Source organism: Lissotriton helveticus, chromosome 11 (assembly GCF_964261635.1).
Source record: "Lissotriton helveticus chromosome 11, aLisHel1.1, whole genome shotgun sequence".
Classification (NCBI taxonomy): Eukaryota; Metazoa; Chordata; class Amphibia; order Caudata; family Salamandridae; genus Lissotriton; species Lissotriton helveticus.
Genome location: NC_136072.1, coordinates 327,046,125 through 327,073,414, shown reverse-complemented (window position 1 = coordinate 327,073,414; position 27,290 = coordinate 327,046,125). Strand labels below are relative to the sequence as shown.

General features: G+C 49.7%; 1 protein-coding gene across 6 annotated transcripts in view; it reads left to right on the top strand.

Moving 5' to 3' along the window:
- The window catches only part of D2HGDH (D-2-hydroxyglutarate dehydrogenase), a 1,118,641-nt gene that overhangs the window by 148,132 nt on the left and 943,219 nt on the right, over positions 1-27,290 (top strand). For 3 of the 6 annotated variants that reach the window (XM_078665666.1, XM_078665667.1, XM_078665670.1), the window contains one exon: positions 21,925-21,981. The exons of 2 other annotated variants lie outside the window; for them this stretch is intronic. In XM_078665666.1, coding sequence (XP_078521792.1) covers positions 21,925-21,981 — 57 coding nt within the window. Of the gene's footprint in view, positions 1-21,924; positions 21,982-27,290 lie in introns of those variants that run through there. One more of the 6 variants, XM_078665672.1, reaches the window with a different exon arrangement.

Genomic DNA, 27,290 nt, shown 5'->3' with positions numbered 1-27,290 from the left:
AACCAATCACCAGAAGGGTCATTTGGACTGGTGCAAGGTGCTCACTAGAAAAGTGAACATCATATACCAGGCCAACTTCTCACATTGGTGTGCAGTGATTGGGATTTGAGCTTGCTGTTGTTTTACCAATTGTAATCTTTGACAATATAATTTGAAAGAGCACATCAAGTACCATAGGTACATATAAACAAAGCTTTAAATACTTAAGTTCTACTGAACTTAGTAGTTGTAGACCAAAGGGCTTGGCACACACTGACTACAACTCACTAGAAACGTTCAAGTAGGTAAACACTTAGTGTAGGTAGGTGCACACACCCACACCTCACTAGTCATGTCTGGCACAGGTGAACAAATCGGTTCTCTACCTGTGGAAAGTGACCCTCCAGGGCACCCTCCAGCTATGAAAAACTCAGCTTCAGAGAATTGAGTGCCTTGTGTACCTCACGGAGGATGAAAAAGGGTCACAACCCTACCATCCCCATCCTGATACAAGTCCTAGAGACAGCTGATCTTGAGAAGTGTTCTGCGGGCCCCTCAGGTAATACAGGAGAAGGAGTAATCCCCATAGATGATGATTCCATCACCCCAGAAGTTGAGGCTGAAGAGGTAGAGGAAGATGATGATTCAGATGATGGAGGAAATGGCCAGGTTCAGGTCAGGAGGCTTAGCCAGGCTAACCTAAGTTTACATGGGAATGGAGAAGGGATGCACCTTACCAGACCTAATAGTAGACTTAATCCAGGCAATAGAAGAGAAAGATCCCCTTCCAGGGAGTCTCTCCTTTCTAATGCCTCAAGGGGTTCTCAACGGGGAATGAGTTTTCCCCAGAGAAAAGAACATGAGGCTACGATGAGAGCTGTCCAACTTCAGATAGAGAAAGAGGAAACAGCCCTGGCCCAAGCTAAACTTGCTTTAGCAAGGGAGCAAAAATGAAGTGGATTAGATTCCACTGGTGGCAGCAATATCCCCAAGGATAAAGACAGGTCCTATGATCATAGAAACCTGAGTAAGATTGTGCCCCCTACAAAGATGGGGATGACATCCACAAATGGATGACTGCTCTGGAGAGAGCCTGCATGATACAGCCGGTTCCCCAAGATCAGTGGGCAGCAATCTTGTGGCTTTCCTTTTCAGAAAAAGGAAGAGACAAGCTCCTCACAGTTAGACACGAGAACGCTAAAAACTACACTGTCCTGAAGAGTGCTCTAATTGATGGGTTTGGCTTAACCACTGAGCAATACAGGTTGTTGTTCAGAGATACCCAAAAAGCTCAGACTCAGGACTGGACTGATTTTGTAGATTGTGCTACTAAGGCTCTGGAAGGTTGGTTACTGGGCAGGAAAGTACATGACTATACAGGATTGTATAATTTGATTATGAGGGAGCAGATCCTTAGTACCTGGTGGACTCAGATCTGACCTCTCCACAAGAATTGGGTAAGAGGGCAGACAAATGGGTCAGAACCAGGATTAAGCCTAAGAATCAGGGTGGTGACCAAAAAAAGGATAATTCCAAGACTCGAGAGAAGGGTGGGGATAAATGAAAAGACAAGTCCTCCACAGGGCCCCAAAACGCCAATGGTGGGGGTGGGTCCCAAAACACCTCCTCTGTCAAGAAACCTTATTGCCATGTCTGTAAACAGCCTGGCCACTGGAAGACTGATAGCAGTTGACCAAGGAATAACAATAAGGACAATGTTCCTCCAAGTAAGACTCCAACTCCTCCTGTTACTGTTAGTAGTAATCCCCCAGGTGGTGGGAGTGCCCCCAAGAATTTGGTTGGGTTTACTTTTGGAACTCATGTGGACTCTGGCCTAACCAGGTCCCCTACAACAGCTACTCTTGTCTGTGAAAATGGCATGGGGTTTGCCAACTTTACTGCTTGCCCAAACACTTTGAGCAAGTACAGACAGGAGCCCCTCAACAATGGTCAGAGAGTTGAGGCCTATAGAGACACAGGGGCTAGTATCACTATGGTGACTGAGAATCTAGTCCCCTCAAGGCAACTTTTACCTGGTGCCACATACCAGGTGACCAATATTGATGGAGTGCAGACAAATCATCCCATGGCAGTAGTAAATCTCAGCTGGGGAGGTGTCACTGGCCCAAAGAGAATGGCAGTGTCTACAAACTTGCCTGTAGATTTTCTACTGGGAAATGATTTAAAAATCTCAGCCTGGGCTGAGGTAGAACAAGAACCCCATTCTAAAATGGTAAACCTCCATGGAAAGGTTAGTGGGGCTGTGATGGCCACAGCCCCAATCCAAGATGTCCTCCCTGAACAGGTTGGCAGGGCTGTGCTAGTCCCAGCCCAATCTCAAGCAGATTCCTTCCCTGAACATGTTGGCAGGGCTGTGATGGTAACAGCCCATACCCAAACTGAGCCCCTTCCTGAAAAGGTTGGTGGGGCTGTGATGGCCACAGCCCAAACTCAAACAGATTCATGTGTTGTGAAGCCTGAAACTATGGATCACTCCACACAAACAGAGAGTATTGAGGAGGAAGAGAAATCTCCCTCCCACCAGACTTTAGGAAAGGATCAGCCTCCTCAGGGAACTGATCTTACCCCTTGTGAAGAAACTGCCCCAGAGGTAGTCAGGCCTAGCCTGGCAGAGCCCCTGATGTCAGTGGACCCTTCCAATGTGGGACCCAGTCTGGAGCAGGTAACCTGCCCCTCTCTACCCTGCCTCAGTCAGCCCAGGGCTGCAGAGGTCAAGGAAGCCAGTGGACCCCAAAGGGCCCCCTGTCCAATAAAACCACCCCATCAGCAGATTAGGGGCAGGGGGCGTGGCTTGGGCGCCGACAGGGATGGCGGCGTGAGCCTGTAGCTCCGAGCCGGATCCCGTATTTCTCCTGAGATTCCTCGCCTCAGAGTTGGCTGGAAACTTGACAGATAACCTGTCGCATCGGTCCGATATCGGAGCGCTCCAGAGGGCGAGCAGGTGGCCGACGGATAGGCAGGGAGCCGCCGCTGTGGTCCCGTGGAGCCGAGAACAAAGAGCAAAGATGGCGGCTGCCCGGACTGGTGGAGGTAGCTCGGAGGAGCATGGAGATGGAAGGCTGCTGTGAGGCGGGGACGGCGGCTTGACGGGACCCGCGGCGGACGAGCCGGATCCTTGGAAGCGGCCGAGTCGGAGGAGGAAGAGCGGGTTCTCGTCCGTGCTGCGGATCGAAGACCGGGCAGCCCATCCCCCCCCGCCGCATACTACAGGGGCTCTGTGTGAGTGGAGCTGCCCGGCGGCTTTGCGTGCGGGGTCGGAGGCGGCGCCTGAGCGCTAGTGGCCGCAACTACGCTCCTGGAGGGGCCGTGCTGGGGACTGGTGCGGACCGGTGTGGAGCCCCAGGGACCTGGAGGGCTTGAAGGCAGTGACGCAGGAGGAGCCCCGGCGGGCGCCGCCGGTCCCTATGACAGCCGGTGATTGAAGGTCGCTGCCGGAGTGGGGATGCAATAGTGTTGCGCCCGAGAGGGGAAGACCTGGCTGGCATCAGCGACCGCAGCAATTGGTGATCGAGGACCCCTGCACGGCGTAGGGGATTGGTTGGAGGCGGTTGCTTGCTGGCCTCTGGGGGACCCCGAGTTCGTTCTCCCCCCTCCTTGCCCTACTGCCGCACAAGCACCGAGGCGGAGACGGCCCGGCGCCTAACACAGGGAGACGGGCGGACCGACACTGGGACGGAGCGGTGCGGGACGCCAGGAGGGGCTCCCGGGAAAAGGCGGTGCTGAACGGGCTATTACCGGCGAGAATAGACTGAGGCCTGCCATTTGGACACTGGCGCAGAGCCCCCCAGCCGTGAGTGGACAGCACGCCGGAGCAAGGGGCTGCGACCCGGGGAACCCGTGTTGGAGATTCTGAGGGCCCGGGCGGTGTCTCTACCTGGCGATTGGGCACTACAATTGATTAACACGCCGGGAGACCTACTGGGACGCAGCGCCTGGTGTCAGAGATGGCCGCCATTGGGGGCGCAGCGGGAGCAGAGCGGCAGCAGGACCGGTCGACGGTGCAGGACGTGGATAGCACGCTCCAGGAGAGCCACGATACAACTGCACAGGAACGTAGACTGAACACACGCCTGGACAGCATATTGGAGGCGATTACTGCGACCAAAGAAACTGCACCACGATATCGCTCAGGTGGCTACGGGACTGGGCCTCCTGAAGGCGGACCATGCCAAACTTTCTGATAGGGTGAAGGAGAACGAGCAGCTGCTCCAGGAGTTAAAACCGGCGGTGGTCACTGCGGAGCATAAACTGTCCGATATACTCGCCCGACTGGCGACGCTGGAAAGACGGGCGAAGGATTCCGAAGGCCGGAACCGCCGGAACAACGTACGGGTGGTAGGCCTGCCGGAAAAAGTCCAGATGGACGATGCAGTGGCATATATGGAACACTGATTCAAATCGGTGGTTGCCCCGGACGGGCTGTCTCAATTCTTTTCGATTGAAAGGGCACATAGGGTCCCGGCTCGCCAGCCCATGCAGGGCCGACCCCCCAGACCAATGGTAGTCAGGCTCCTGCATTTCAAAGACCGTGACCTACTGATACAAAGAGCACGGGATACGGGTCCTTTCAAGGTGGATAATAGCTCGGTGACGATTTTCCCGGATTACACCCAGGAAGTCCAGAGGAGCAGAGCAACCTTCCTGGCGGTGAAGAAGGAGCTCCGAGAGGAGGGGATACAGTATTCACTGCTCTTTCCGGCTCGACTTAGGGTGATCGTTGATGGCACGACCCAATTTTTCCACTCCCCGGATGAGGCATGGTCCTGGCTGGAGCTATATCGAGCGGGCACGGACCGCCAGACTAAGGGAGGAAAGGAGAAGCAGAGGCCGGTCCGGGTTCGAAAGTCTCAACGTATCCGCAAATGCAACCAACTGAAGAGGACACTGGAAGCGGACCTGTTGGCTGCTGACCGCAAGGGTGCTCTGGCGGCAACGGCAATTATCACGGGGTCGCAGCAGGAGACGTTGTCGGAGGGATCGGGTTCGGAGGATGGAGAGAACAGGTCTGGGGGAGAACTTTCAGAGATTGACGGCTCTGCGGGGCCGGCGGTCACACCACAGACGGTGGATGGCATGTTAAATGAATAGTTTTGGGACGTCGTACTGGCTCTATATTGGGGCGGACAATTCCTGATGTTTGGCGACTAGCAGGTACTCTGTTGTAACTGTTATGTGGGATCGAGGGCGTGGGCTGAGGGCTGGGCGCGCCCCGGGTCAGCTCAGGGACACACCCCCATAGCCCTTAAGGCTTTCTGTGGTGACTACCACAGGTTAGTGCGTAGTGTGATAAGTTACAGGTTTGGATGGGGGCTACAGCAGTGTTGTTAGGTCCTGTCCTGGGGAGTGGGGTTGGGATAGTTTGTTGGGGTGTTTTGGGGTTGGGGTACTGCTGTGCTGGTGTGGGGAGTCATTTTATGCTATTGAAGTGGGGAGGGGATGGCTGCGATGGGGTCGTTACATGATCTGAAGTGCCTCACATGGAATGTTCGTGGACTCAGGACAATGTCTAAGAGGTACAAGGTGCACGCTTATCTGGTGAGGAGGGGGATCCAAATAGCACTGTTGCAGGAGACTCATTTGACCAAACTAGAATGTGCTGCCCTGCAAAGGAGATGGAGGGGACAAGTGTTTGGCACCTCCTACTCTGCGTTTGCGAGAGGAGTGCTAATATGGGTCAGAGCGGGGGTCCCATTCCAAGTCAAGAGTCAATTGGTGGACCCAGGGGGTAGGTTTGTGGTGGTGGAAGGGAGGCTCTATGGTAGGGAGGTGGTCCTGTGTAGTGTTTATGCCCCCAACGTCGACCAGGCCCGATATTTTGATGCTCTTACGGGCTCGCTGGCCCACTTTCTGGCGGGCCCCATTGTACTGGGAGGGGATTTTAACTCGATCACTGATGTGGCGTGGGATAGGTCGCACCCGCCTTTAGCAGACTCCCCGGTGCGTAGGCTAGCACAGCACAGGAAGGACTGGCAAGAGAGGTGGGGCCTGATAGATGTGTGGAGGGCACAGCATCCTAATGTTAGAGATTACTCCTTTTTCTCTGCACTGCACGCTCTGCACGTCAGAATTGACTCTGTCTTGTGTAGCGGCCCCCTGGCTGCCATGGTCTCGCGCACTGAGTACCTTACTAGGACCATCTCAGACCACAACCCCTTATTGATAGCGATGCGGTGGCAGGAGACGAGGTCGGCGATCCCGACTTGGAGGCTCAGGCCTGATACGCTTGAGGACCCAGTGTTTAGTGACAGGGTCCACCAGGCCGTGGCGCTTTACTTCGATGAGAATGGGGGGTCAGCAGCCACGAGATCGGTAGAATGGGATGCGATGAAGGTGGTGGTGAGAGGGGTATGTATGGGCAGCTTCTCGAATGTGAGGACAACTGTCCTGGCGGATCTGGAGAAGGCGGAGTGTGTGCTGAGAGAGCTTGAACGACGTAGGCCTGAAAGGCCGGACTTACAGGGCCAGCTGCTGGAAGCGAAAGAACTGGTGGCGAGAGAAACGGAGCGCTTGAGATGCTATGACTACAAGCTGTATATCACTAAGGCGCATGCGGAGAGAGATAAAGTGGGCACGCTGCTTGCAAAACTTGCTAACCCGGAACCTAGGGCGCACCCAATTATGGGTATCAGAACTGAGACGGGGGAGGTGGTCCACTCACAAGCGGCCATATTGACGCGCTTTCAGAGGTACTATGTGGGCCTTTATGATACCCAGTTGGAAGCGGAGTCTGCATTCATAGGCGAATATTTACGCACTGTGCAACTACCGGTGCTAGATGAAGAGACGGCGAAGGCCTTGGGCGGTCCGGTCACTATAACGGAGATTCGAGGGGCTATCACGAAGATGGCTAAGAATAAGACGCCGGGGGTGGACGGCCTCCCCATTAAGTTTTATGTGAAGTATATGGATGTGTTGGCACCCAGGCTGTTGGCGGTGTATTCGGAGGCTGAGACTCTGGGGTGCCTTCCTGGCTCCATGAGGGAGGCCCTGATGGTGCCGCTGTTGAAGCCTGGTAAGGATGCGCTGGATGTGACTTCGTATAGACCCCTTTCAATGCTGACCGTCGATTACAAGATCTTGAGCCGTATCCTGGCCTCCAGGCTGCTGCCACACATGACCATGCTGGTGCATGAAGATCAAGCGGGGTTCATTCCTACCAGGAACACGGCCATTAACACCCGCCGGCTGATCCGCGTTCTGAATGGTGCCTTGAGTTCGGACCATGCTTCGGCTGTACTCTCGGTAGATATTGAGAAAGCTTTCGACAGCCTTGAATGGTGTTATCTAGATGGGGTGTTAGAGAAGTTCGGGCTAGGTGGAGGCTTTGGGCGCTGGACAAAAGTTCTGTACTCAGCTGCCACAGCTAGGGTTCGATTGGGGTCGGTCATATCGCCTGCTTATCCGGTACGCAGGGGAACGAGGCAGGGTTGCTCGCTGTCCCCTCTACTGTTCGCTCTTGCGATGGAACCACTGGCGGCTCGAGCTCGGGCGGGAGCTTCATTTAAAGGGATTAGTTGTAATGAGGATATCCACCACATCTCGTTATATGCGGATGATCTGCTGCTGTATCTGGAGGACACAGGGGCAGCTCTTCGTGGAGCCGTGGGGATGTTATCAGCTTTCGGCGGCCTGTCGGGACTTACGGTGAACTGGGCTAAGACGTGCGTTTTTCCACTACGAACGGATGTGCTTTATCCCCCTCTGGCGGTAGACGTGGCCTGGGAAGAAAGGTGTTTTACGTACCTAGGAGTCAGAATTTATCATGATGCCGCGAGCCTCCTGGAAGGTAACATAGGTCGCTGCATCAGGGGATTGAGGGGATGCATGTCCTTTTGGGCCTCCCTCCCTCTATCGGTGCAGGGTCGAGTGGCCTTGTTAAAAATGGTCGCTCTGCCGCGACTACTATATTATTTTAGAATGTTGCCGATCTGGATCCCGCAGCAGACCTTTAAAGACCTGAGATCGATGATCATTGATTTTCTGTGGGGGCTTGGCAGACGCAGGGTGGCGTTGCATAATATGACCAGGCCCAAACTCGAGGTTGGGATGGCGGTGCCCGACTTCGAATTGTATTACCTGGCGGCCCAGCTCCAGGTTCTGACTCAAAACGTCGCGCGTGAATTCAGAGGCCCAGACCAGGACCGGGGGAGGGGTATCGGGAGACACGTCTTGTCGTATATCATTATGCAGCAGAAACTGGGCTTGCGAGAGCTCACCTTGGAGGAGAGAACCCTCCGGTTGTGCTGGCATAGGAGCCTGAGGAGGGCGCGGGTGACGCGACCTTACGCTCCGGAGATCCCCCTGGGGATGCTGACAGCATTGCCTCATGGAGGCGACTGGTCACCGCTGTTGGAGTGGGAGGAGTTAGGTTTGCAGGTGGTAGGAGATCTCTATGCGGAAGGGCAGATGGTCCCGTTTGGGGTGCTGCAGGAAAACTTTGGTCTCTCGGACGGGGGTTATCTCCTGCACGCGGCGATCTCTGCTGCAATGCAAAAACACTGGAAGGTTGGACTAACGGAGCCGGCCACGACTATGGCGTGCCAGTATGTGGTGATGGCTGCGGGCACGATTAAGGTGGTCACTTGTCTCCAATCGCAGATGCTGAACGAGGGGATAGAACCACTCTCGCTGCTGAAGGCGAAATGGGAGGACAGTATAGGTAGGCCCATTCCAGATGCGGACTGGGGCCACATACTGGAGCGGACGTGGAAGGGTAGTAGGAACGCCAGGTTCCAGCAGGTGCACTTTTTCATACTGCACAGAGCCTATCTGACCCCGGGGAAACTCCGACGACATTTTCAGGTGCAGGAGGCGGCATGCCCAAGGTGCTCGACGCCTGGAGTTGAGCTGGACCATATGTTGTGGGGTTGCTCGCGGCTGGGCACGTACTGGCCGGAGGTGGGCGAGCTTCTGAATGAGATCACAGACAGAGAAGTGGAGTTTGATATGGCGGCATGCCTGCTGCTTTGGTTTCCCCACACGGCGAAAACGAAAACCACGAGCAAGTTTATTGATCTGGGGCTCATGCTAGCCCAGAGAGAGATTACATGGCGCTGGAAATCCAAAGAGGGCCCTTCTTTCAGGAGATGGGCGAGCGAGTTGTTGAAATGGTCTACGTGCGAAAGTGTGCTGAGAATGCGACAAGCCACCAGAACGGGTAATGAGAAGAGCCTGGAGAGTGCTAGAGCATGGGAGGTGATTGTACAGGCGTTGCGTGACTGTTTGACGGACGATGAGGATGAAAGACTTCATGCACAAGGGGGTCCATGAAAACAGGAACATGTAGGCATAATATTTACTGATAGCGGGCCATCCTGTCGTGCACCCACAGTTACGACCCACATCAGCTACAGCGGGGGAGGGGGGGGAGGGACATAGGGGTGTTCTTACATCTCCCTGATAGGGATGGTCCTGGACCCGACGACGAGGGACGTAGATGGCATCCACGAGAGAGGGACGAGGACACTAAGTGGGGACCTCCCGGGGGAACCGAGTGGTGAGGGCTGCTGGGTGGCCGTCCTGGGAAGATACTAGCGGAGACCTACTGCATAGATTCATTGGGTCCGAGAGGGGCCATCAGGGGAGGGATGATCCCTGTTGGGGATGGTTGGGGCGGAGATAGGGAGTTGTTGGGGGGGCGAACAGAAAAGCAGATACTTCATTGTGCTGATGGCCGGAAACCCTTCTGTAACACTCTTGACGATTTTATGCAGAAATTCGCTGCTACGCCGCCCGGCCTCCGGGATGTGGGCTGATGGGCCGTGTACGATCTGGGGACAACGTAATACCATACACTGAGGAGGGGCTGAGGGCTGTACTGCATTGATGTGTTGTTCTTCATTCTGTAATAAAAACAAATTTACAAAAAAAAAATCAGCAGATTAGGGGCACCAAAGCTAGCAGCCCTAGCAAGGTGAAAACTTCAAAAACTCCTGAGGGATCTCCCTTACACTTAGTTAGGAACCTCCCCCAGATGGACACTGTTGGGCACAGCCAAACATGAGACCCACAGGCCCCAAACCTGACCTGTCCCTCCGGTAAGCCAACAAAAGGGACCCAGCCTCCAGCTGTAGGCAGCCAGAGGTTGACCCTGAGAGCACAGTGCAACTCAGTCATGGAAAGAAAGGCATGTATGGTGGATAGTGATTGGAGGAAGTTGAGCACTACATTAGTGGAGCCTCACTTCAGTACTCCATCCCAACACCAGCCTTTTACTTTGCCAAAACACACCACAGGTACAGATTCCCTATGGTGGAGACCCTCTGATACCCCTTGGGTAAGGGATTGCTTAGTGGACCATGAGATAGGGGGTAACCATGCCAGTGCAGGTTCCTCCTTATATGGCCACTCAGGCAATATAGGCTTACCTGGTCAAGGATAGCCTTATCTCCTTTCGTGGGGGGGGGGGGGTTATGTAGGAGGATGGATATCTGACTATGGTGACCCCAGATGTTTTGCCTTGTGTTTAGCTGGTTTTCGACTTAGTTGGCCTGGGACCCTGCTAATCAGGGCCCCAGGCTATCTGCTCTCTCTGTAAAATGGACTCCATGGGCCTTAGGTACATAATTAATTGGATATTGAGTCACCTTATTAGCCCCTGTACAGTGTACTATAGGTACCCAGGGCATAGGTGCACCCAAGGCCTATCAGAAGCTGCAGCATATCTTTTGCCACCCCTGGCTGGCCATCCCAACTGACACAACTGGCTGATCACTCAGCTGGGGCAAGGTCGTGTAATCACCCCTTGCTTAGGTATAGTATTCTGTCCCAGGTTGAGTGGGGACGTAGGGAGAACACGTGTAACCTCTGTTTTAGGACTGACTATGGAAGCAGAATCAGAGGCTTTCAGTAAGCTTTTCAAAGAGGGTTTTATTTTGATATAAGTTTTTCTCTTTCTACTGGTGATCCTTTCCCTTGCAAACGCGGCTGGGTCGAACACGGTCTTGTGGGGATCCAGCTTGTCTCGGGGGTTGGTCCTTCTCCGCTCGTTCCACTGGTTCCGGAGCAGGGAAAGAAGGAAAGATACAGGGACGAGTTAGGTCGCAGTTAGGCTTCAGTTTATATCAAGGGCCGGGAGTGAGGGAAACCGGTGCTAGTGTGCAAACGCAGACTAAAGGTCGTGACACAGTGCTCGTGAAGATGTCAAGGGCAAGGGTGAGGGGCTTTACAGAATGTACAAGCTACTCAGTGGAGACCCGACGTCCCATCCAGCCCGCCACTCTGCCTCGTACCTGTTGGAGCCACGCTCCTCCCGCGGGAGCGTGGCAGGGCGAATCGTGAGAACGTTGGCCTCCTGGCTTCACCGTCTCTTCCTCCGTCTTCCGGTCTCGGCACTCTCCGTCTCCGTCTTCGCTCCTCCCGTGGGAATCACCGTCCGTCTCTTCCAGGTATCGGCCCCCTTTTGACGTCACCACGAGCTACGTCGGGGAGGAGTCTCGTCTGTGGTGTTTGTCTCCTTAAAGGGGCACGGATCTATTTCCTCTGCTGTTGGCCACCAGTAGTCGGGATCCCCTGTCGCCCATTCGGTTCCTCGGGACTCTGGTTGCTGTTGGGAGGTAAGGGAGGTAGATGAAAGCAAGAGGGTGGACCACCAGTCAGGGCTCGGTGTAGGTGTCTCTGTTACCATCCCCGGATCTTCCGCCCCGTCACACACCTCCCCCCCTGGATTCTCCCGATCGGGGAGAGGAAATACTCTGGAAAGGAAATCTGCGTTCCCGTTTTCTGAGCCCTTTCTGTGTATGACTGAAAATGAATAGGGTTGGAGGGATAGGAACCAGCGGAGCACCCTGGGATTGTGGCTGCTGTTTTGATGCATCCATTTCAACGGGGCATGATCAGTATGAAGGATGAATGGCCTTCCCTCTAAGTAACACTGCAACTTGTCGACTGCCCACTTGATCGCTAGGCACTCTCGCTCTATTGTGGAATACCTGCACTCCCTAGGAAATAACTTACTGCTTATGTACATGATAGGATGTTCCAACCCATCGGTCCCCATCTGTGACAAGACAGCTCCTACACCTACATTTGAAGCATCTGTGGCCAGGATAAAGGGTTTCCTAAAATCTGGTGAGACTAGAACGGGGGCAGTTATCATGGTTTCTTTGAGAGACCGAAAGGCGGTCAGGGCCTCAGTTGGGGGACACTTCAGTTCTCGGGATTTTACGTCTTTACGCAGCAGGTCCGTTAAGGGAGAGGCTAACTCAGCAAACCTAGGGATGAACCTCCTATAATAGCCTATAAGGCCTGAGAAGGCTCTTAAGTCCCTTTTGTTGTTTGGAAAGGGTACTTTCTCGATTGCCTTCACTTTTTCTGTTTGTGGAGCAATGCAGCCGTCCCCTAAGACATACCCGAGATAGCTAACGCTGTTAAAGGCTGCTCTGGACTTCTTTGCATTAATGTGCAGGCCAGCTTTCTGTAGGGCGGTCAGTATGGTCTGTAGGTGGTCGAGGTGTTCTTTCCAACTTCGGCTGTAAATAACTATGTCATCTAGGTAAGCCGAACTAAATGCAAGGTACGGACGCAGGATGGTATTCATCAGACGCTGAAAAGTTGCTGGGGCCCCATGGAGGCCAAAGGGTAAGACCGTGAATTCGTAAAGACCGTCGTCGGTGACAAAGGCGGTTTTCTTCCGGTCTTCCTCCCGAAGGGGCACCTGCCAGTACCCCTTCGTGAGGTCCAGGGTGGTTATAAACATGGCATCTCCAATCTTTTCAATCAGCTCGTCGACCCTAGGAATAGGGTAGGTGTCGAAGGAAGAAATCTCGTTCAGTGCGCGGAAATCCATACAGAATCTTTTCGATCCGTCGGGCTTTGGAATCATTACGATGGGTGAGGACCAGTTGCTTTTCGATGGTCTTATGACTCCCAGGTCCAGCATATCCTGGACTTCTTTCTTCACGGCCTCTCGTCGGGCAGCAGGGATTCGATATGGTCGCTGTTTTACAATTTGTCCGGGAGATGTCTCAATATGATGCTCTACCAAATCTGTTTTCCCCGGCAGATCTGAAAATATTCCATCAAAGGGTCGTAAGACGGTCTGGAGTTCCTCCTGCATCGGTTTGGACAAATCAGGGTTTATTACCAATTTCTCCATGGTTGATAGGGTTTTATGAGAGGAGGGTACCACCAAATGGGTTGCTCTGGGAGCGGGCCCCAACCATTCCTTTAGAAGGTTGATATGATAACACTGGGTCTTGGTAGAGGAGAGGCGTAGTCGGTATGTGGTATCCCCTATGGTTTCTATAACCTGGTAGGGCCCCTGCCACTCGTTCTTGTTCTTACTACTGATGGAGGGTAAAAGCACCAGGGCCCACTTCCCCACGGAGAGACGCCGCAGTTTCTTCCCTCTGTCATAGTTCTTTTTTTGTCAACCTTGTTGCTGTTCCAGATTGGAGTAGGCGAGTGTTCTCAGTTTACCCAGTTTGGACTTTAGGTGCAAGGTGTAATCAAGGACGGATCTCTGTTTTTGGGCATCTTCAGTTTCCCACATGTCTTTCGTCATCTCCAGAAGCGACCTGGGAAGACGTCCGTACAGAAGTTCGAAGGATGAGCATCCTAGACTACTTTGTTTTTTGGCCTGTAATACATACAAGGCCAAGGGCAACAGCTTATCCCAGTCCGGTCCTTCTGTCGTCAACATCTTCTTTAGTGTGCTCTTGAGGGACTAGTTGTATCTTTCAACTAGGCCATCTGTCTGGGGATGGTATATAGACGTTTTCAGATGGCGTATGTCCAGGGTCTTGCAAACTTCCTTCATCAATTTGGAGGTGAAGGGGGTTCCTTGGTCCGTCAATACTTCTTTAGGAAATCCCACCCGTGAAAACAACTCCACAAATCGATCGGCTACTGCCGTGGTCGTGGGAGACCGCAGGGGAAAGGCTTTGATGAACCTAGTGGCGTAGTCCACGATAACCAGGGCATATAGATGACCTCTCGACGATTTAGGCAAGGGGCCTATCAGATCCATGCCCACTCTCTCAAACGGAACCCCTATGATGGGCATTGGCTGTAAGGGGGCGGCCCTGGGCCTGTGAGTATTCCGCCTCTGGCAAATCTCGCACTTGGCACAGTAGTCTTGTACGTCTTTATATATGCCTGCCCAGAAGAAGTGTCTCAGTATGCTTTCGGTTGTTTTCTCTTTCCCCGAATGCCCTGCCGTGAGATGGGTGTGTGCAAAAAACAGCACTTGGTCCCTGAAGGACCGGGGTACCAACAACTGGGGGCTGCTTTCCTCCTGGGCTTGTCTGTATAGAAGTCCGTTTTGGACGAGAAACCTGGGATAGGTCTGCCTCTCTGTATCTAGCGGGGTATGAGCAGCTTCCCACCCATTGAACAATGTTCGGTCTTCAGTCTGAGCGAACCTGAAGCTGCGGTCGGCTGTCCACGGCTCAGGGGACAGGTATGCAGGGAGGGGTTCAGCCTCTTGGGGTTGAGGTTGGTTGAGGGTCTTCCTGAACAGTGAAAGGAACTCTGGATTATCTACCCCTAGTATCATATCTTCAGGCAGCGAGTCCACCACCCCCACCCCCACCCTGACTGTACAAGGGTTTTTGTCCCAGAGAAGCAGGGTTATGGAGGCCAGGGGATATGGCTTAACGTCCCCATGAACGCACCTGATATTCACTATGGCCTTTGGGACGTACTGACTTGGGAGGACAAAACGTTCTTGCACTACAGATTGTCTACACCCAGAATCTAGGAGGGCCCTCACTGTATAGCCATTCATCCTCATACTTACATAAAAGGAAGCCCCCATTTCAGCCGAATACAGGACAGTCTTGGGAAGGTACCCCACTTCCATCGGTTCCTCTGGGGGTCTTTTCCGGGGACATATCCGAGCTATGTGGCCCCACTTCCCACAATCAAAGCATTGCGGTCCCTTCAGCATTGGAGATATCATCCCCGGAGGCCTCGGTCGCATTGGTTCTCCACCTGGTTTGGGTTTTCTTTCTGCCTTAAGGGGTAAGGGGTTTTAGGCGTCTTCTCAGTGTCCCAACCGGAGGTTCTAGGCTGAGCTCTGGCAAAGTTTGCAGCCATCTCTATGGCTTGTTCTATATCTATTCCCGCGTGTTGCCTTAACCAACGTTGGGAGGCGTAAGGGAGCGCATCTATGAACTGTTCTAGGTATATCTTGTTGAGTATTTCTTCCTTGCTGCAGGTTTCCGGTTTCAGCCATTTGTCGGCGGCCATTTTTAGATGGAAGAAGAGGGTTTCGGGGTTCTCCCCAGGGACTCCTCGCTCCTTCCTAAACCTCACACGATAGGCTTCCTGGTCCAGACCCAAGTGATCCAATATGACTTCTTTGATCACGGAATATGGCGTGTTCCCCAAGGGATTTGCGGCCTGATATGCTGACTGAGCCTCGCCCGTGAGTAGTGGGGCTAGGAAGAAGGGCCATTTTTCTTCAGGCCATCCCAGGGCTCGAGCGGCTCTTTCGAAGTTTAGCGTAAAGGTGTCTGGGTCCTCGGCATGTATGTACTTCTGAAGGGCAATAGCCGAGGGGTTTGGCGTGTAGTGTACCCGCGTGTCTCCGGGCGCTGACATGGTTGGAGGCGTCACATGTTTCAAGCTTTCTATGTGGGCAGTGATAGTGCTCTTGAACAACTCCCTGTCTGCCTGGGCGGAGGTCAACTGTCTTTCCACAGCCCACTCAAGCTTCTCCTGACCCTTAATCATATGTTGAATTAGGGCGTCCATCTCGTTGGTACAGATGGTCTGGGTGGAAGATCCCACTTCTGACACCACTTGTCCCAGGTTGAGTGGGGACGTAGGGAGGACACGTGTAACCTCTGTTTTAGGACTGACTATGGAAGCAGAATCAGAGGCTTTCAGTAAGCTTTTCAAAGAGGGTTTTATTTTGATATAAGTTTTTCTCTTTCTACTGGTGATCCTTACCCTTGTCGAACACGGTCTTGTGGGGATCCAGCTTGTCTCGGGGGTGGGTCCTTCTCCGCTCGTTCCACCGGTTCCGGAGCAGGGAAAGAAGGAAAGATACAGGGACAAGTTAGGTCGCAGTTAGGCTTCAGTTTAGGGCCGGGAGTGAGGGAAACCGGTGCTAGTGTGCAAACGCAGACTAAACGTCGTGACACAGTGCTCGTGAAGAGGGCAAGGGTGAGGGGCTTTACAGAATGTACAAGCTACTCAGTGGAGACCCGACATCCCATCCAGCCCGCCACTCTGCCCCGTACCTGTTGGAGCCACACTCCTCCCGCGGGAGCGTGGCAGGGCGAATTGTGAGAACGTTGGCCTCCTGGCTTCACCGTCTCTTCCTCCGTCTTCCGGTCTCGGCACTCTCCGTCTCCGTCTCCGCTCCTCCCCTGGGAATCGCTGTCCGTCTCTTCCGGGTATTGGCCCCCGTTTGACGTCACCACGAGGCTACGTAGGGGAGGAGTCTCTCTGTGGTGTTTGTCTCCTTAAAGGGGCACAGGTCTATTTCCTCTGCTGTTGGCCACCAGTAGTCGGGATCCCCTGTCACCCATTCGGTTCCTCGGGACTCTGGTTGCTGTTGGGAGGTAAGGGAGGTAGATGAATGTGAGGGGGTGGACCACCAGTCAGGGCTCGGTGTAGGTGTCTCTGTTACCATCCCCGGACCTTCCGCCCCGTCACATATTCCTATATCTAACCCTATCTGGACACATATGCACCTATAAGTCACTCCTATGGCAGGCCTTAACATTCCTGAAGGCAGAGTGCTTGGTTTTATGTGAGATGGTGCTCTAGCATGAGCTGAGCCTGTCTGCAGCTTTCGGAACCATGTCCTTATAGCTGTTCCAGGATATTGCTATACCATATACTCTTAAGTGCATTATAATCCTCGCGGTTATTGCTATCTTTGGTTTGGCTTTATCGAAACATGTCGTGTAAGGTGTCATACGCTTTGGAATACTACCCCCTCGCCAATTCTGGCGACGGGGGTAGCATTCCACCCTTCTAGAGGGAGAAGACATGTTGCTAACAGTGAACGCGATTAAAACTGACCAGAGCCTCAGCATCACAAAATGGATGCTGCTGCCACAGACACAAGTCTGGCCTCCTGCTGCTGACCGAAACTCCTGCAGGGGAGGCCTGGACAAAAGGTTTCCTGTCAGAGGGAGGTGCTAGCACCACCCCAGACAGGAGATAGTGGATTGGGGCAGGGAGGGCTGAATGAAACTAGACTCTGCCTGGGGCACACAAGGTGTCCCAGGCATAGCCCAGTTCAAACCGGTGCTGGGGCACTCCAGCCCCGGCACGAAACTGGACAAAGGGAAAGGGGTGTAACCACCCCCTTCCTGGGTCCCATCCATAGGAGAGACCTAGCAGGTAATCCAGCCCCTTGATTTGGAATAAAGGGAGGGCTGTGTCCATAGACTTTAGATAATCCTGACTGAAACTTTGAAACGAAACTCTGGACCCTTCGACATCCTACTAGACGTAGGAGACTGAAGAATCTCCCTTGTGGTCAAGGAGTGACCACCCTGTGCAAGCAGGCACCATCAAGCGCTTAACAGTTTGCTTTGTTGCTGCTCCCGCCGGAGCTCGAGCGACAGAGATCGACAAGAACTGGATTCCCAGACATCCGACATCCCGATCCACAGCCACAACAAAGCTGAGACCCGTGGAGGCGACGTGAGACGTGGGACAGGCCATCTTGGAAAGCCAGCGAATTGCTTTCCGTGCAGCTCCCGAGGCACCCTCGAAGCTGTGCATTGGAGATTGAGAAGCCCCAGCCCCGAGCAGCTTTTGCACCGTAGATCACCTCTCCACACTCACCGAGTGCTGCGTGGGGCCCTTTTACATTTTCCTGCTCGACGCGTCTGTCCGGTCACTTGCCCGTTGGTTAGTGGCCTCTGTGATGACAAACCTTCGAATTTACAACGCTGGTCTGGTTGCTCCAGACTGGCCCTTGCTCCCCTGAAAAGGAGCAGCCCATCAGACCTTGCTGGTCTGATCCAGAAGCCATCTTCGATTCCTGCGTGGGTTGCATTTGCCAAGGCCTGTTGACTCCAATCCGGAAGCCGACACCGCCGACAGCGAGAGCCTTCTTGGGACAGTCCGTGCCCAGCTCCTGGTCATCGTCGATACCTCCTGGTCCACGTGGCAGCGGAGACCAGCTTCACGACAACCACCTGATTGCGCCCGACATCGCCTAGTTCCTTCCTGGTCACTGGCTAGTGACCCAGACTCTGTCCCCTCTGCTTTCAGGTACTCTACATCTTCGATCCACCCTTGGATCCAACCGGACTCTTCTCTCCTGGTCGCCTGCAGCATCTTTTCTCTAAGGCTCCATAGAACTCCACGACGAAACCCGACGCACTTTGACACCTATGCACCCGCTTCCTGTGGGTGAGATAACGCGAGTACTACGGTGCTCGTGTAGAGATTTACATCCTTAGTGTCCTAGTTTAAAGTGGTTAAGTTCTAGTCCAGTCGGAAGACTTCCAAATCTGCAACTTTCTAACTTTTATGCACCATTGACTTCTATTGGTGCACGCGTGTGCATTCAGACACTGCACCCGCACCCTGTGGGCCTCCCACGTCCTAACTTCTGTTAGTCCAGTGTAGCCCCAGCGATTCTCAAGTCCCTAGGCCTTACCATTGTTCGTGACGTGGTTCTTATACCACTATTTTAGTATATGGTTTTAGGGGCCACCAGGGCCTATCCATATTTGTGCAACTTTTGTATGTTATAGGAAGTTCTTTGTTTAACGCTTGTTCTTCTGCCCTCATAAAGAGTACAGAGGATTATTCTAGTAATAAATACATATATTTAATAATATATAACTTGTGTGGTGTCCTTTCATTTGGTATTAAAAGGATTGCATATGGTAAAACAGCTGGCTTCACATGCCCTCTTGAGTTTAGCCTAAGACTGCTTTTGTCCATGCTACCCCTAGGATAGCTGGTCTATAAGGTTGACTTACAACCAATCACCATAAGGGTCGTTTGGACTGGTGCAAGGTGCTCACTAGAAAAGTGAACATCATATACCAGGCCAACTTCTCACACCCACCCCCCATTATTTTTGCCGTTTAGCGTTTTTTAAACGGGATGTGGAATAGACGTAGACATTTTTTAATGATTTAACTGACAGTAGGAATATTTGTACAAAATGTAATTAACTATTTCGATAACTAACTTAATGTTTAATTCGCTTTTATGATGGGGTGGATTAAGCCACAGTTTTAACTTTGTGAATAATGTGTATATATATGATTGGGATTGATCTTGTACTGTTTTCATGTTATTTAATCTTTTTATTTTTCTGCCATGTATGTATTTTGTCTTGCACTTTTATGGTCCGTTGTGACCGAAATAAAGTTATCAAATGAAAATAGCCATCACTGGTGTAAACATATAACCACTGAAAAAAACACCCTTGCAACCATAAACTAAGTGCCATTTAAAGAAAGGAAAATATGAGTGAAAGAGTCATTTTTATTTCTTCCTGAAGGGGCCAATACAATGCAACTTTGTTTTACAAGGCAGCGGCAAGAAAGTCCGGACTAACATTAAATTGCTTGAGATTTGTTGTTTAGGGATGTCACTAAAATATTGCCTCTTCTTCCTTCTGCTTTTTTCAGTTTTGTGGTCTTTGGTCTAAATATGCAGTGTTTCGAATCATGTTTTAGGTCTTATTTAGTTATTTTAAAAACTGTAGAGAATCAGAAAATATATTTGGAATTTTGGCTACATTTGATTTCACTGATAGGTAAAATGGCTGGTTTCATAAGAATCTTTCCTAATATGTAGCATCATATTTACCCACGGCAGAGAATGGGTGAAATCCTTCGATACACCAGGCCCCTTTTCTAGCGAGTATGTACTGGTTGTAGGTGAATTGCCAAACACCCCAGGCTTTAAACATTCAATTCAAGGTGTAGTGACAGGTTTATGTGAAAAAAATGTTGTCGCCAAGCATCTGAGATAGTGGTGAAAACATGACACCAGATGTTGGTAAACATGGAACGCAGTGTCACTTGGAATGCTGCTAGAAAATGTTTCTACCAAGTTCAATAAAGATTGAGTGATATTGTTTGTATTTGCAGAAATTCAGCTACATAGATGAAAAGGTTGTATGATGACCTGTCAAAATCGCTACCTGACCTGAAATGCTTCCCTGTAGGAGATCCTTGTCACTTGCTAGATGGCATGCTGAAAGCATCTTTACAATCTTCAGTTAATGAAGAATGCTATCGACTTTGTAGTCTGTTCTGGTACACTGTTTTGTTATTCCCGGGAACTAAAATGCAAATATTTCTCATTTTGTGCTTTGTGTGGTATCAAAGAAAGATTCATCCTAACTTTGTTATGTAGCCGGTGGTTCTCAGTCCTGGAGGCTGTGAATGCCATATTATCCATGTGGCGACCATTCACGGAATTTTTGCTTAGTGATGATGCCAAAGGCATGAAATGTGATGACCTTTGTCACATATTGATAGTGATGTGAAAAAAGTAGTTTACTGCATGCTTAGGTTTTTACAGGAAAACATGACTGCTGTAGTGGACTTAATCAAAATACTAGAGTCTGAAAACACCCTTGTCTACCAAGTGTTCAGCGTAATTGGTGTAGATGTGAAACATCTCGAGAGTAGGCTGGGCAACACTTTTAGTGACTTTGGCACTGCAACATGCTCCATGTTCGAATTCTTGCCACTCGGTAAGCAAAGAAATGTTGGGGAGCAATTCAGGACATTTTATTTTACAGTCTATAGGAAATGGCTTGCAATGATGCATAGAAATGTCCCTTAACCAACCATGGCGTTTGAAGTTAATGAAGGTTCACTGAGGTAATCCGCACAAGTTCTAGATCCCTTCTGAATTTTCTCCTGACTTTGAAAAGTACTTCTTCATTTTTGACCGCTTCAATAATGGTAGGCATATGTGCCCAATTCAACGCATATGTTGCAGCACATGTCCTAGGTGCATCAGTATTGGCATGGAAAGCTAGGTCATCCGTCAGAGTTAGCAAATTGTGTACTGGCTGTTTTGGCGTTGCCTGTCTCAAGTGCTAATGTTGAGAGGGCCTCTCACAGATAAACATTTACATAAGAAGGAAAGAGCAAGCACGCATGACCAATGACTCACTGAAGAAGTATTGTTGGGTGTACGACAATAAGTTTGATTTGTAAAAATGTATTTGGACCTCAAAGACCCTGTACACACGCTATCTATACACATGCACTATCAGTGCAGAAAGCAAGCAATAATTAAAAGCAACACATTCCATGAACACCGGAAAAACACTGATTCTGTTTTTAATGGCACGAAAATGTGTATCCACTGATAACCACTGTTTTTTTAAGGTATTGAAAAAAACTGAAAAAACCCCACAAGAATTTACCAAAAATAGAAACTGAAAACAGGAAAGCCTACCTATAAACATGCAATATGCGTGTGTTTTGGTACCTTAATTGGGAGACTATATTGCAGGTTGCATAATGGTTTAGCTTTTACACCTTTTAATGTTCGTTTTTATTGCCAATGGAACACTCAGCTCTTAATTTTAGCTGGATCGACAAATAATCATGTTTCATTACATTCGAAGTAACTGGCTGCAATATCAGCCATTTCACTTCATTCAACACACAACGTTTGAAGGCAAAGAGCATGTGCATGGCTGCTGTCCCAGTTAACCAGCTGCCTCTCTGGATATTAATTTCCCATCATCTGCAACTCACAATAGTATCATGTGTTTAAACCTGCCCCCCCCCCCAACACATATCCACCTGCATTAGTTAAGATGGAGACAGACATATAATTCACTCCACTCAGCTATCTTGCATGAAGTTGCTTGGTGTGATAATGTCGCCTTTTAGGCCCAAAATAAGAAGCTTAGGGTACAGTACTGTTTATCATACAAGGTCCCTCTATTTACGAATAGACAGTCATTTCAGGAGATAAAGTCCACCAAGTTAAGTTACCTCTTCCTCTTCATTGCAGGTCCATGTTCCGAAGCTTCCCCGCCAGTCCTTCAGGAGAGAAGTATATTGAAAGCAGGTAATTTCTCCATTTCTTTAGTAGTTGAAAACCATCACCCTCACTGTGCTTTAGTGTGGTGTCCACTTTAATGTTGGGATCAATAATAATAGTGTGATCAAAGGGTGGAAAGAAAGCCTCTTGGAGTTCTAAAATGTATAGGGATAGGGCCTTCATAGAATACCCTTTAAGCAGGTGTATAATAATTTGGAAGTATAGGGTGATGAGGCAGAACTGCGAAACCTAAAAAATCATCAAAACATCAAAAGTGGCCACAAAAAATAAACAATTCCTGTTTAGGACCCCAATTGTTTTATATAGCACAAACCCGACCCGAAGGTATCGGAGAGCTTTACTAGAGCAACAGTTGCGTTACAGACGGACACATTGTTTGTTAGGCACAGGGAGATTAAGTGATTTGCCCAGAATCACAGGATGTGGAGCGTCCCTGCCGAGACTCAAACCCAGTTCCCCAGCTTCAAGGTCGACCGCTCTAGCTATTAGGCCACATCCTCCTACGAAATTACAAGTGACCCACGGTCTCTGTTTCCTTCATACCACCCACTAATCTACCACACGGTCCTTCCATGTATCGCCAGAAGCTCCTTTGGGGTGGTTGGGCTGGCCTGCCTCCTCCGTGCGGTCTTCAGCAGTCGCAGCTGCTGCATCTGTCCCTCACTGCTCCTGTAACACTTCAGGGGTTTTGATCTTGCCTCCTCCGGTCCCCGCTGCGAATCCCCTTGGCGTTTCACACTCGCGACTCCACCCCCAATGGTGTGTCTTTTTGTACTGGTCTTGTCTGCAAGACCAATACACAAGGTCCACCTCCTCAGTTCCAGGTGAATCATCGTTAAAAAACACCTGGAATGGCCTGTGGATAAAAGCTTTCTTTTGCTTGAACTCTAGGCAAATAGGTCTCCTGGTCACACATCCCCTCCCTGTAATTTTCCTGCTTGGGGAAAACGGGATAGTCGGCGTTGCCTTGCTCGTCTTTCTGGTGCCTTACTTCAAAGTGCCAAGGTTGTAGAGACAGGAACCAACATAGAACTCAGTTGTTATTCTCCTTATTTCTGTACAACCACGTAAGAGGGGCATGGTCCATATAAGGAAGAAAGGATCACCCTTCTAAGAAATATCAGTTTTGCTATGGCCCAACTATGGGAAAGACGCTTCTGCTCGATGGTAGGATATTTCTGTTCCCAGGAAATACCTTCCTACTAATATAAACAGGTGGTCTTTTATTGCCTTCCTGATCGGTTTGTGATAAACAGCCCCAATACCCACATCGGATGCATTCATTTATAAAATGAAGGGTTTATCAAAATCAAGTGATATTAATACTGTACTGGTTGTAAGAGCAGTCTTTAGCTTATGAAAAGCTTTGAAAGCTGTGGATGGGGGTAGGGGGGTTGCTCAAAAGTTTTGTGGAGGACAGACTTAAAGAGGACTATTAGGGGTGTTAACTATTCAAAATATTGTGGGATGAAAAGTCCGAGCAAACACATTCTCTTCTGGTTTTTGGAACTGGGGTATCTGTTATAGCCTTGACTTTATCAATTGGGTTTCAATGACTCGCTCTTCCAGATTTCCTAGGTATGTATTTGACTTTGCTATGAGCAGGTTTTGATTTCTTTGCGTTGATGTGAAGGTTAGCCCTTTATAATTCTGTGAGTATCGAATGAAAATGACAATTGCTCTTCCCATGTGTTACTATATACAACAATGATATTTAGGTAAGCAGATGAATACCATGATGTTGTATTAGAGAATGCATGAGCTTCAGGAAGGTGGCCAGGGCACCATGTAGGCCAAAGGGGAGTATGTTAAAGTGATAGCCTTCGCTACCCCTGATGGTCTCTGTTTTTTCCTGGTCATTGGGATCTCAGCAAGGGATATCCATCTAGCTTAGGAATCTTGTTGATAGCCCTGAAATCAATACAGAAGTGCAAGATTCTGTTTATTTTCAGTACCAACATGTTTGGAGAACAGCACTTACTAGTGGAGGTACCAATGACTCCAGTTTTCAACATTTGTTCAATTTCTGTTTGGAGTGCTTTGCGTCGAGCTTCCAGCACTTGAAAAGGATGTTGTTGTTTAATTACTACTCCCTCTGGAGTATGGAAAGAATGCACAGCAAGGTGAGTCCTACCAGGCACATCTGAAAAGATGTCAGAGAAGGGGTCTGTTCAGGGTAGTTTTTTCTAAATCAGTGAGAGTGTCATTGATTGGTTTCCCCAAGGATATGATGACCTGTCTATAATGTATATGTCCTTGGGTGGTAAACCTAACCACTTTTCAGGAGATTAATATGGTATATTGGTTTCTTGTTGTGCGCTAACTGTAATTGATAAGTAACCTGTGGGATATGATGACCTGTCTATAATGTATATGTCCTTGAGTGGTAAACCTAACCACTTTTCAGGAGATTAATATGGTATATTGGTTTCTTGTTGTGCGCTAACTGTAATTGATAAGTAACCTGTCAGATGTTCTTTAATATCTTATAAGGACTTGCCATTCAGCTTTTGTTTTGGTGCTGGAAGATGGTAAAAGGTACAATCACCTACGTTGTACTCTCTTCACGTAATTCCCTTATTGTAGAAATGTTTTTCTTCACTCTTTTCTAGATTCTCAAGAGCCAGGGTTCGTAGCTTTGAGTGGTGTAGTCAAGGAGGGAGTAGGTTTCTTTAAGTCTGTCTCCTTTTCCCATACTTCTTTAGCAATCTCTAAAACGACAAAATTGTCTGTCGAAAATAGTTCAAAAGGGGAGAACCCTAAGCTACTTTGTACCTGCCTATGGAGGACAAATATGGCCATGGGTTAGTCCCACGCTTTACCATCTCAAGACAACATATTTTTAAGGATTAATTTAAGACTACTAATTTACCTCTCGACCAAACCATCTGTCTGAGGATGGAACACAGATGTTTTTCATGTTTAATATCCAATTGCCTACAGACCGGTTTTATAAGAAATTAGTGAGAATTTCACAGAGAAAACCATGCGGGAGAACACTTCTTAGGTGACAGGCAATGGATTTGGTGGAAATAATGGTATAGCTTCAGGGTAACATGTTGCATAGTCTACTAAAACCAACACGTGTTCATATCCTCTGGCCATGCAGAGGCAGCGGTCCAATAAGATCCATGCTGATTCTTTCAAATGACTTCCCTATAATAGTCATGGTTTGTAATGGCACTCTGCGAGGTTGATAAGGATTTTACTTCTGGCATACATGTCACTCCTTACTATACTGGTTAATTTGTGCACAGTTGCCAGGCCAATAAAAGTATTTTAAGATGGCTTGACTTTTTTTCTAAGCCACTGTGACTCGCTAGCAGGTGAGACTGGGAAAAGAATAATACCTGTTCTCTAAACTCCATGGCAACAAGAAGCTGAGAATTCTCATTCAAATTACCAACATGATACAACAACCCTTTTCCTCATACTAAAATGCGGGAATGATGGGTTGGCCTCATACTTACTCTTATGCAGCTTGCCACACATTTTGTAGAGAGGCATCATTTAACTGATCAATTCTAAATTACCTAGTTAAGGTTCTGACTTAATAAATACTGCTTCCTGGGACTTCTTTCCCGTAACATTCATTCCTCTTTTCCTATTCAGGTGGTCTAAAAAAAATATATAGGGGTTGTCTGTTCAATCAGGTCATTTGTAGAGCGCACTACTCACCCGTAGGGTCTCAAGGCGCTGGGTTGGGGGGGGGGGGTGCCGTTACTGCTCGAACAGCCAGGTCTTGAGCTTCTTCCTGAAGGAGAGGTGGTCTTGGGTCAGGCGTAGGTCGGTCGGGAGTGAGTTCCAGGTCTTGGCGGCCAGGTAGGAGAAGGACCTTCCTCCTGTTGTCGCTCTTCGGATGCGGGGGACGGCGGCGAGGGCGTGGCTGGTTGATCTGAGGAGGCGCTTGGGAGTGTAGAAGTTGATCCGGTTGTTGAGGTAGCTCGGGCCTTGGTCGTGTATGGCTTTGTGCGCGTGGGTGAGGAGTCCCAATATTATTTATTCAATAAGTGTGGGGAGTACCCAGGCTTCTACACAACTTTTTTTCCTGATTGGTTAAAACCAGCTAGGCTACTGGTTACGTTTTTGTTTCCACATGTAAACAACTGATGCATACAGTTTTCCCCGCGGATAAATTGAGACAAAGAAACTAGTTAATCTCCAACAGACTGCCTGCACCCCAAGTCTGAAAGGGCAGTTACCCACTGATCCTTATTATATAGACTCACATAATAGATGGTGCCCATATCTTAAACATATAGAATAGACCGAGGGGCACATCTAATGTCCATAGGTTCTTCTTCCAGTTTCCATTTTCCTTTTACAAAATCAGCAATATGGCCCCATTCAAAATATTGTGGTCCAACGTTAGTATTGGACTCCTGGCAGGCCATTTAGCTTTTAGAGGGCTCAGGGACCGCTTTATATGGGTTCCTACCAGTCCTGACTCAAGGAGGTAGGGTGGCTGTGGCTGTCTTTTCCCATTCTAGCGGTATATTGAGTGATTGTGCTCAGAAAAAGGTTGTGGCCATCTAAACTGCCTGTTCTATCGGTAAGTTTGCATGTTGTTTCACCCATCTTTGAGTTTGAGAAGGCGGCAATGCTTTAAACTATTGCTCAAGATAGATCATATTCACAATTTGTTATTTAGTTTAAGTTTTTTTTTTTTTAAGCAAATTTTTATTTCGTCAACTATCACAAGCAATGCAGAGCTCTGTAACCCAGAGACAAACTGCCACATATCGCACAAAACATGTTGCATTGACATTTTACATAAACATAATACAAAACTGAAATTATAAGGAAACAAACCCCCGCACTGTCTTTACACACCACCAATATTAATACAGTCGCCCGCACATTAAATAAAAAACACCATTCACAGGACCCAAATAGCCCAGAACCACAACTCCTACCCAGCTTAACCCTCAAGTGTCACATCCCTCACAGCAGGGGGCTTGAGGATCCAAGCCCCGATACACCGCCCACCTCTTCCAGATCTTATAATGCTTCATTGGGCACCCACGTGCCTGAAAGATGGGAACTTCCAGCCCCATATTAAAATCCAATCCATTCTTCCATGCCGACAGCGGGGGTGGAGCCCCAGCCTTCCACATACGGGCAGTGTCCTGCTTATCCAGCGTAAAGCCCAGCATCATCAAGTGGCACTTATAGATATTCCCCTCCATTACATGTAGTAGCACCAACTTTGGGGAGTAAGGGAGCTCCCACCCCAGAACCTCTGCGAGGCAAGCCAGAACTCTTCGCCATAACTTTTCTATCACTGAGCATTGTCAAATTATGTGAAATAGAGT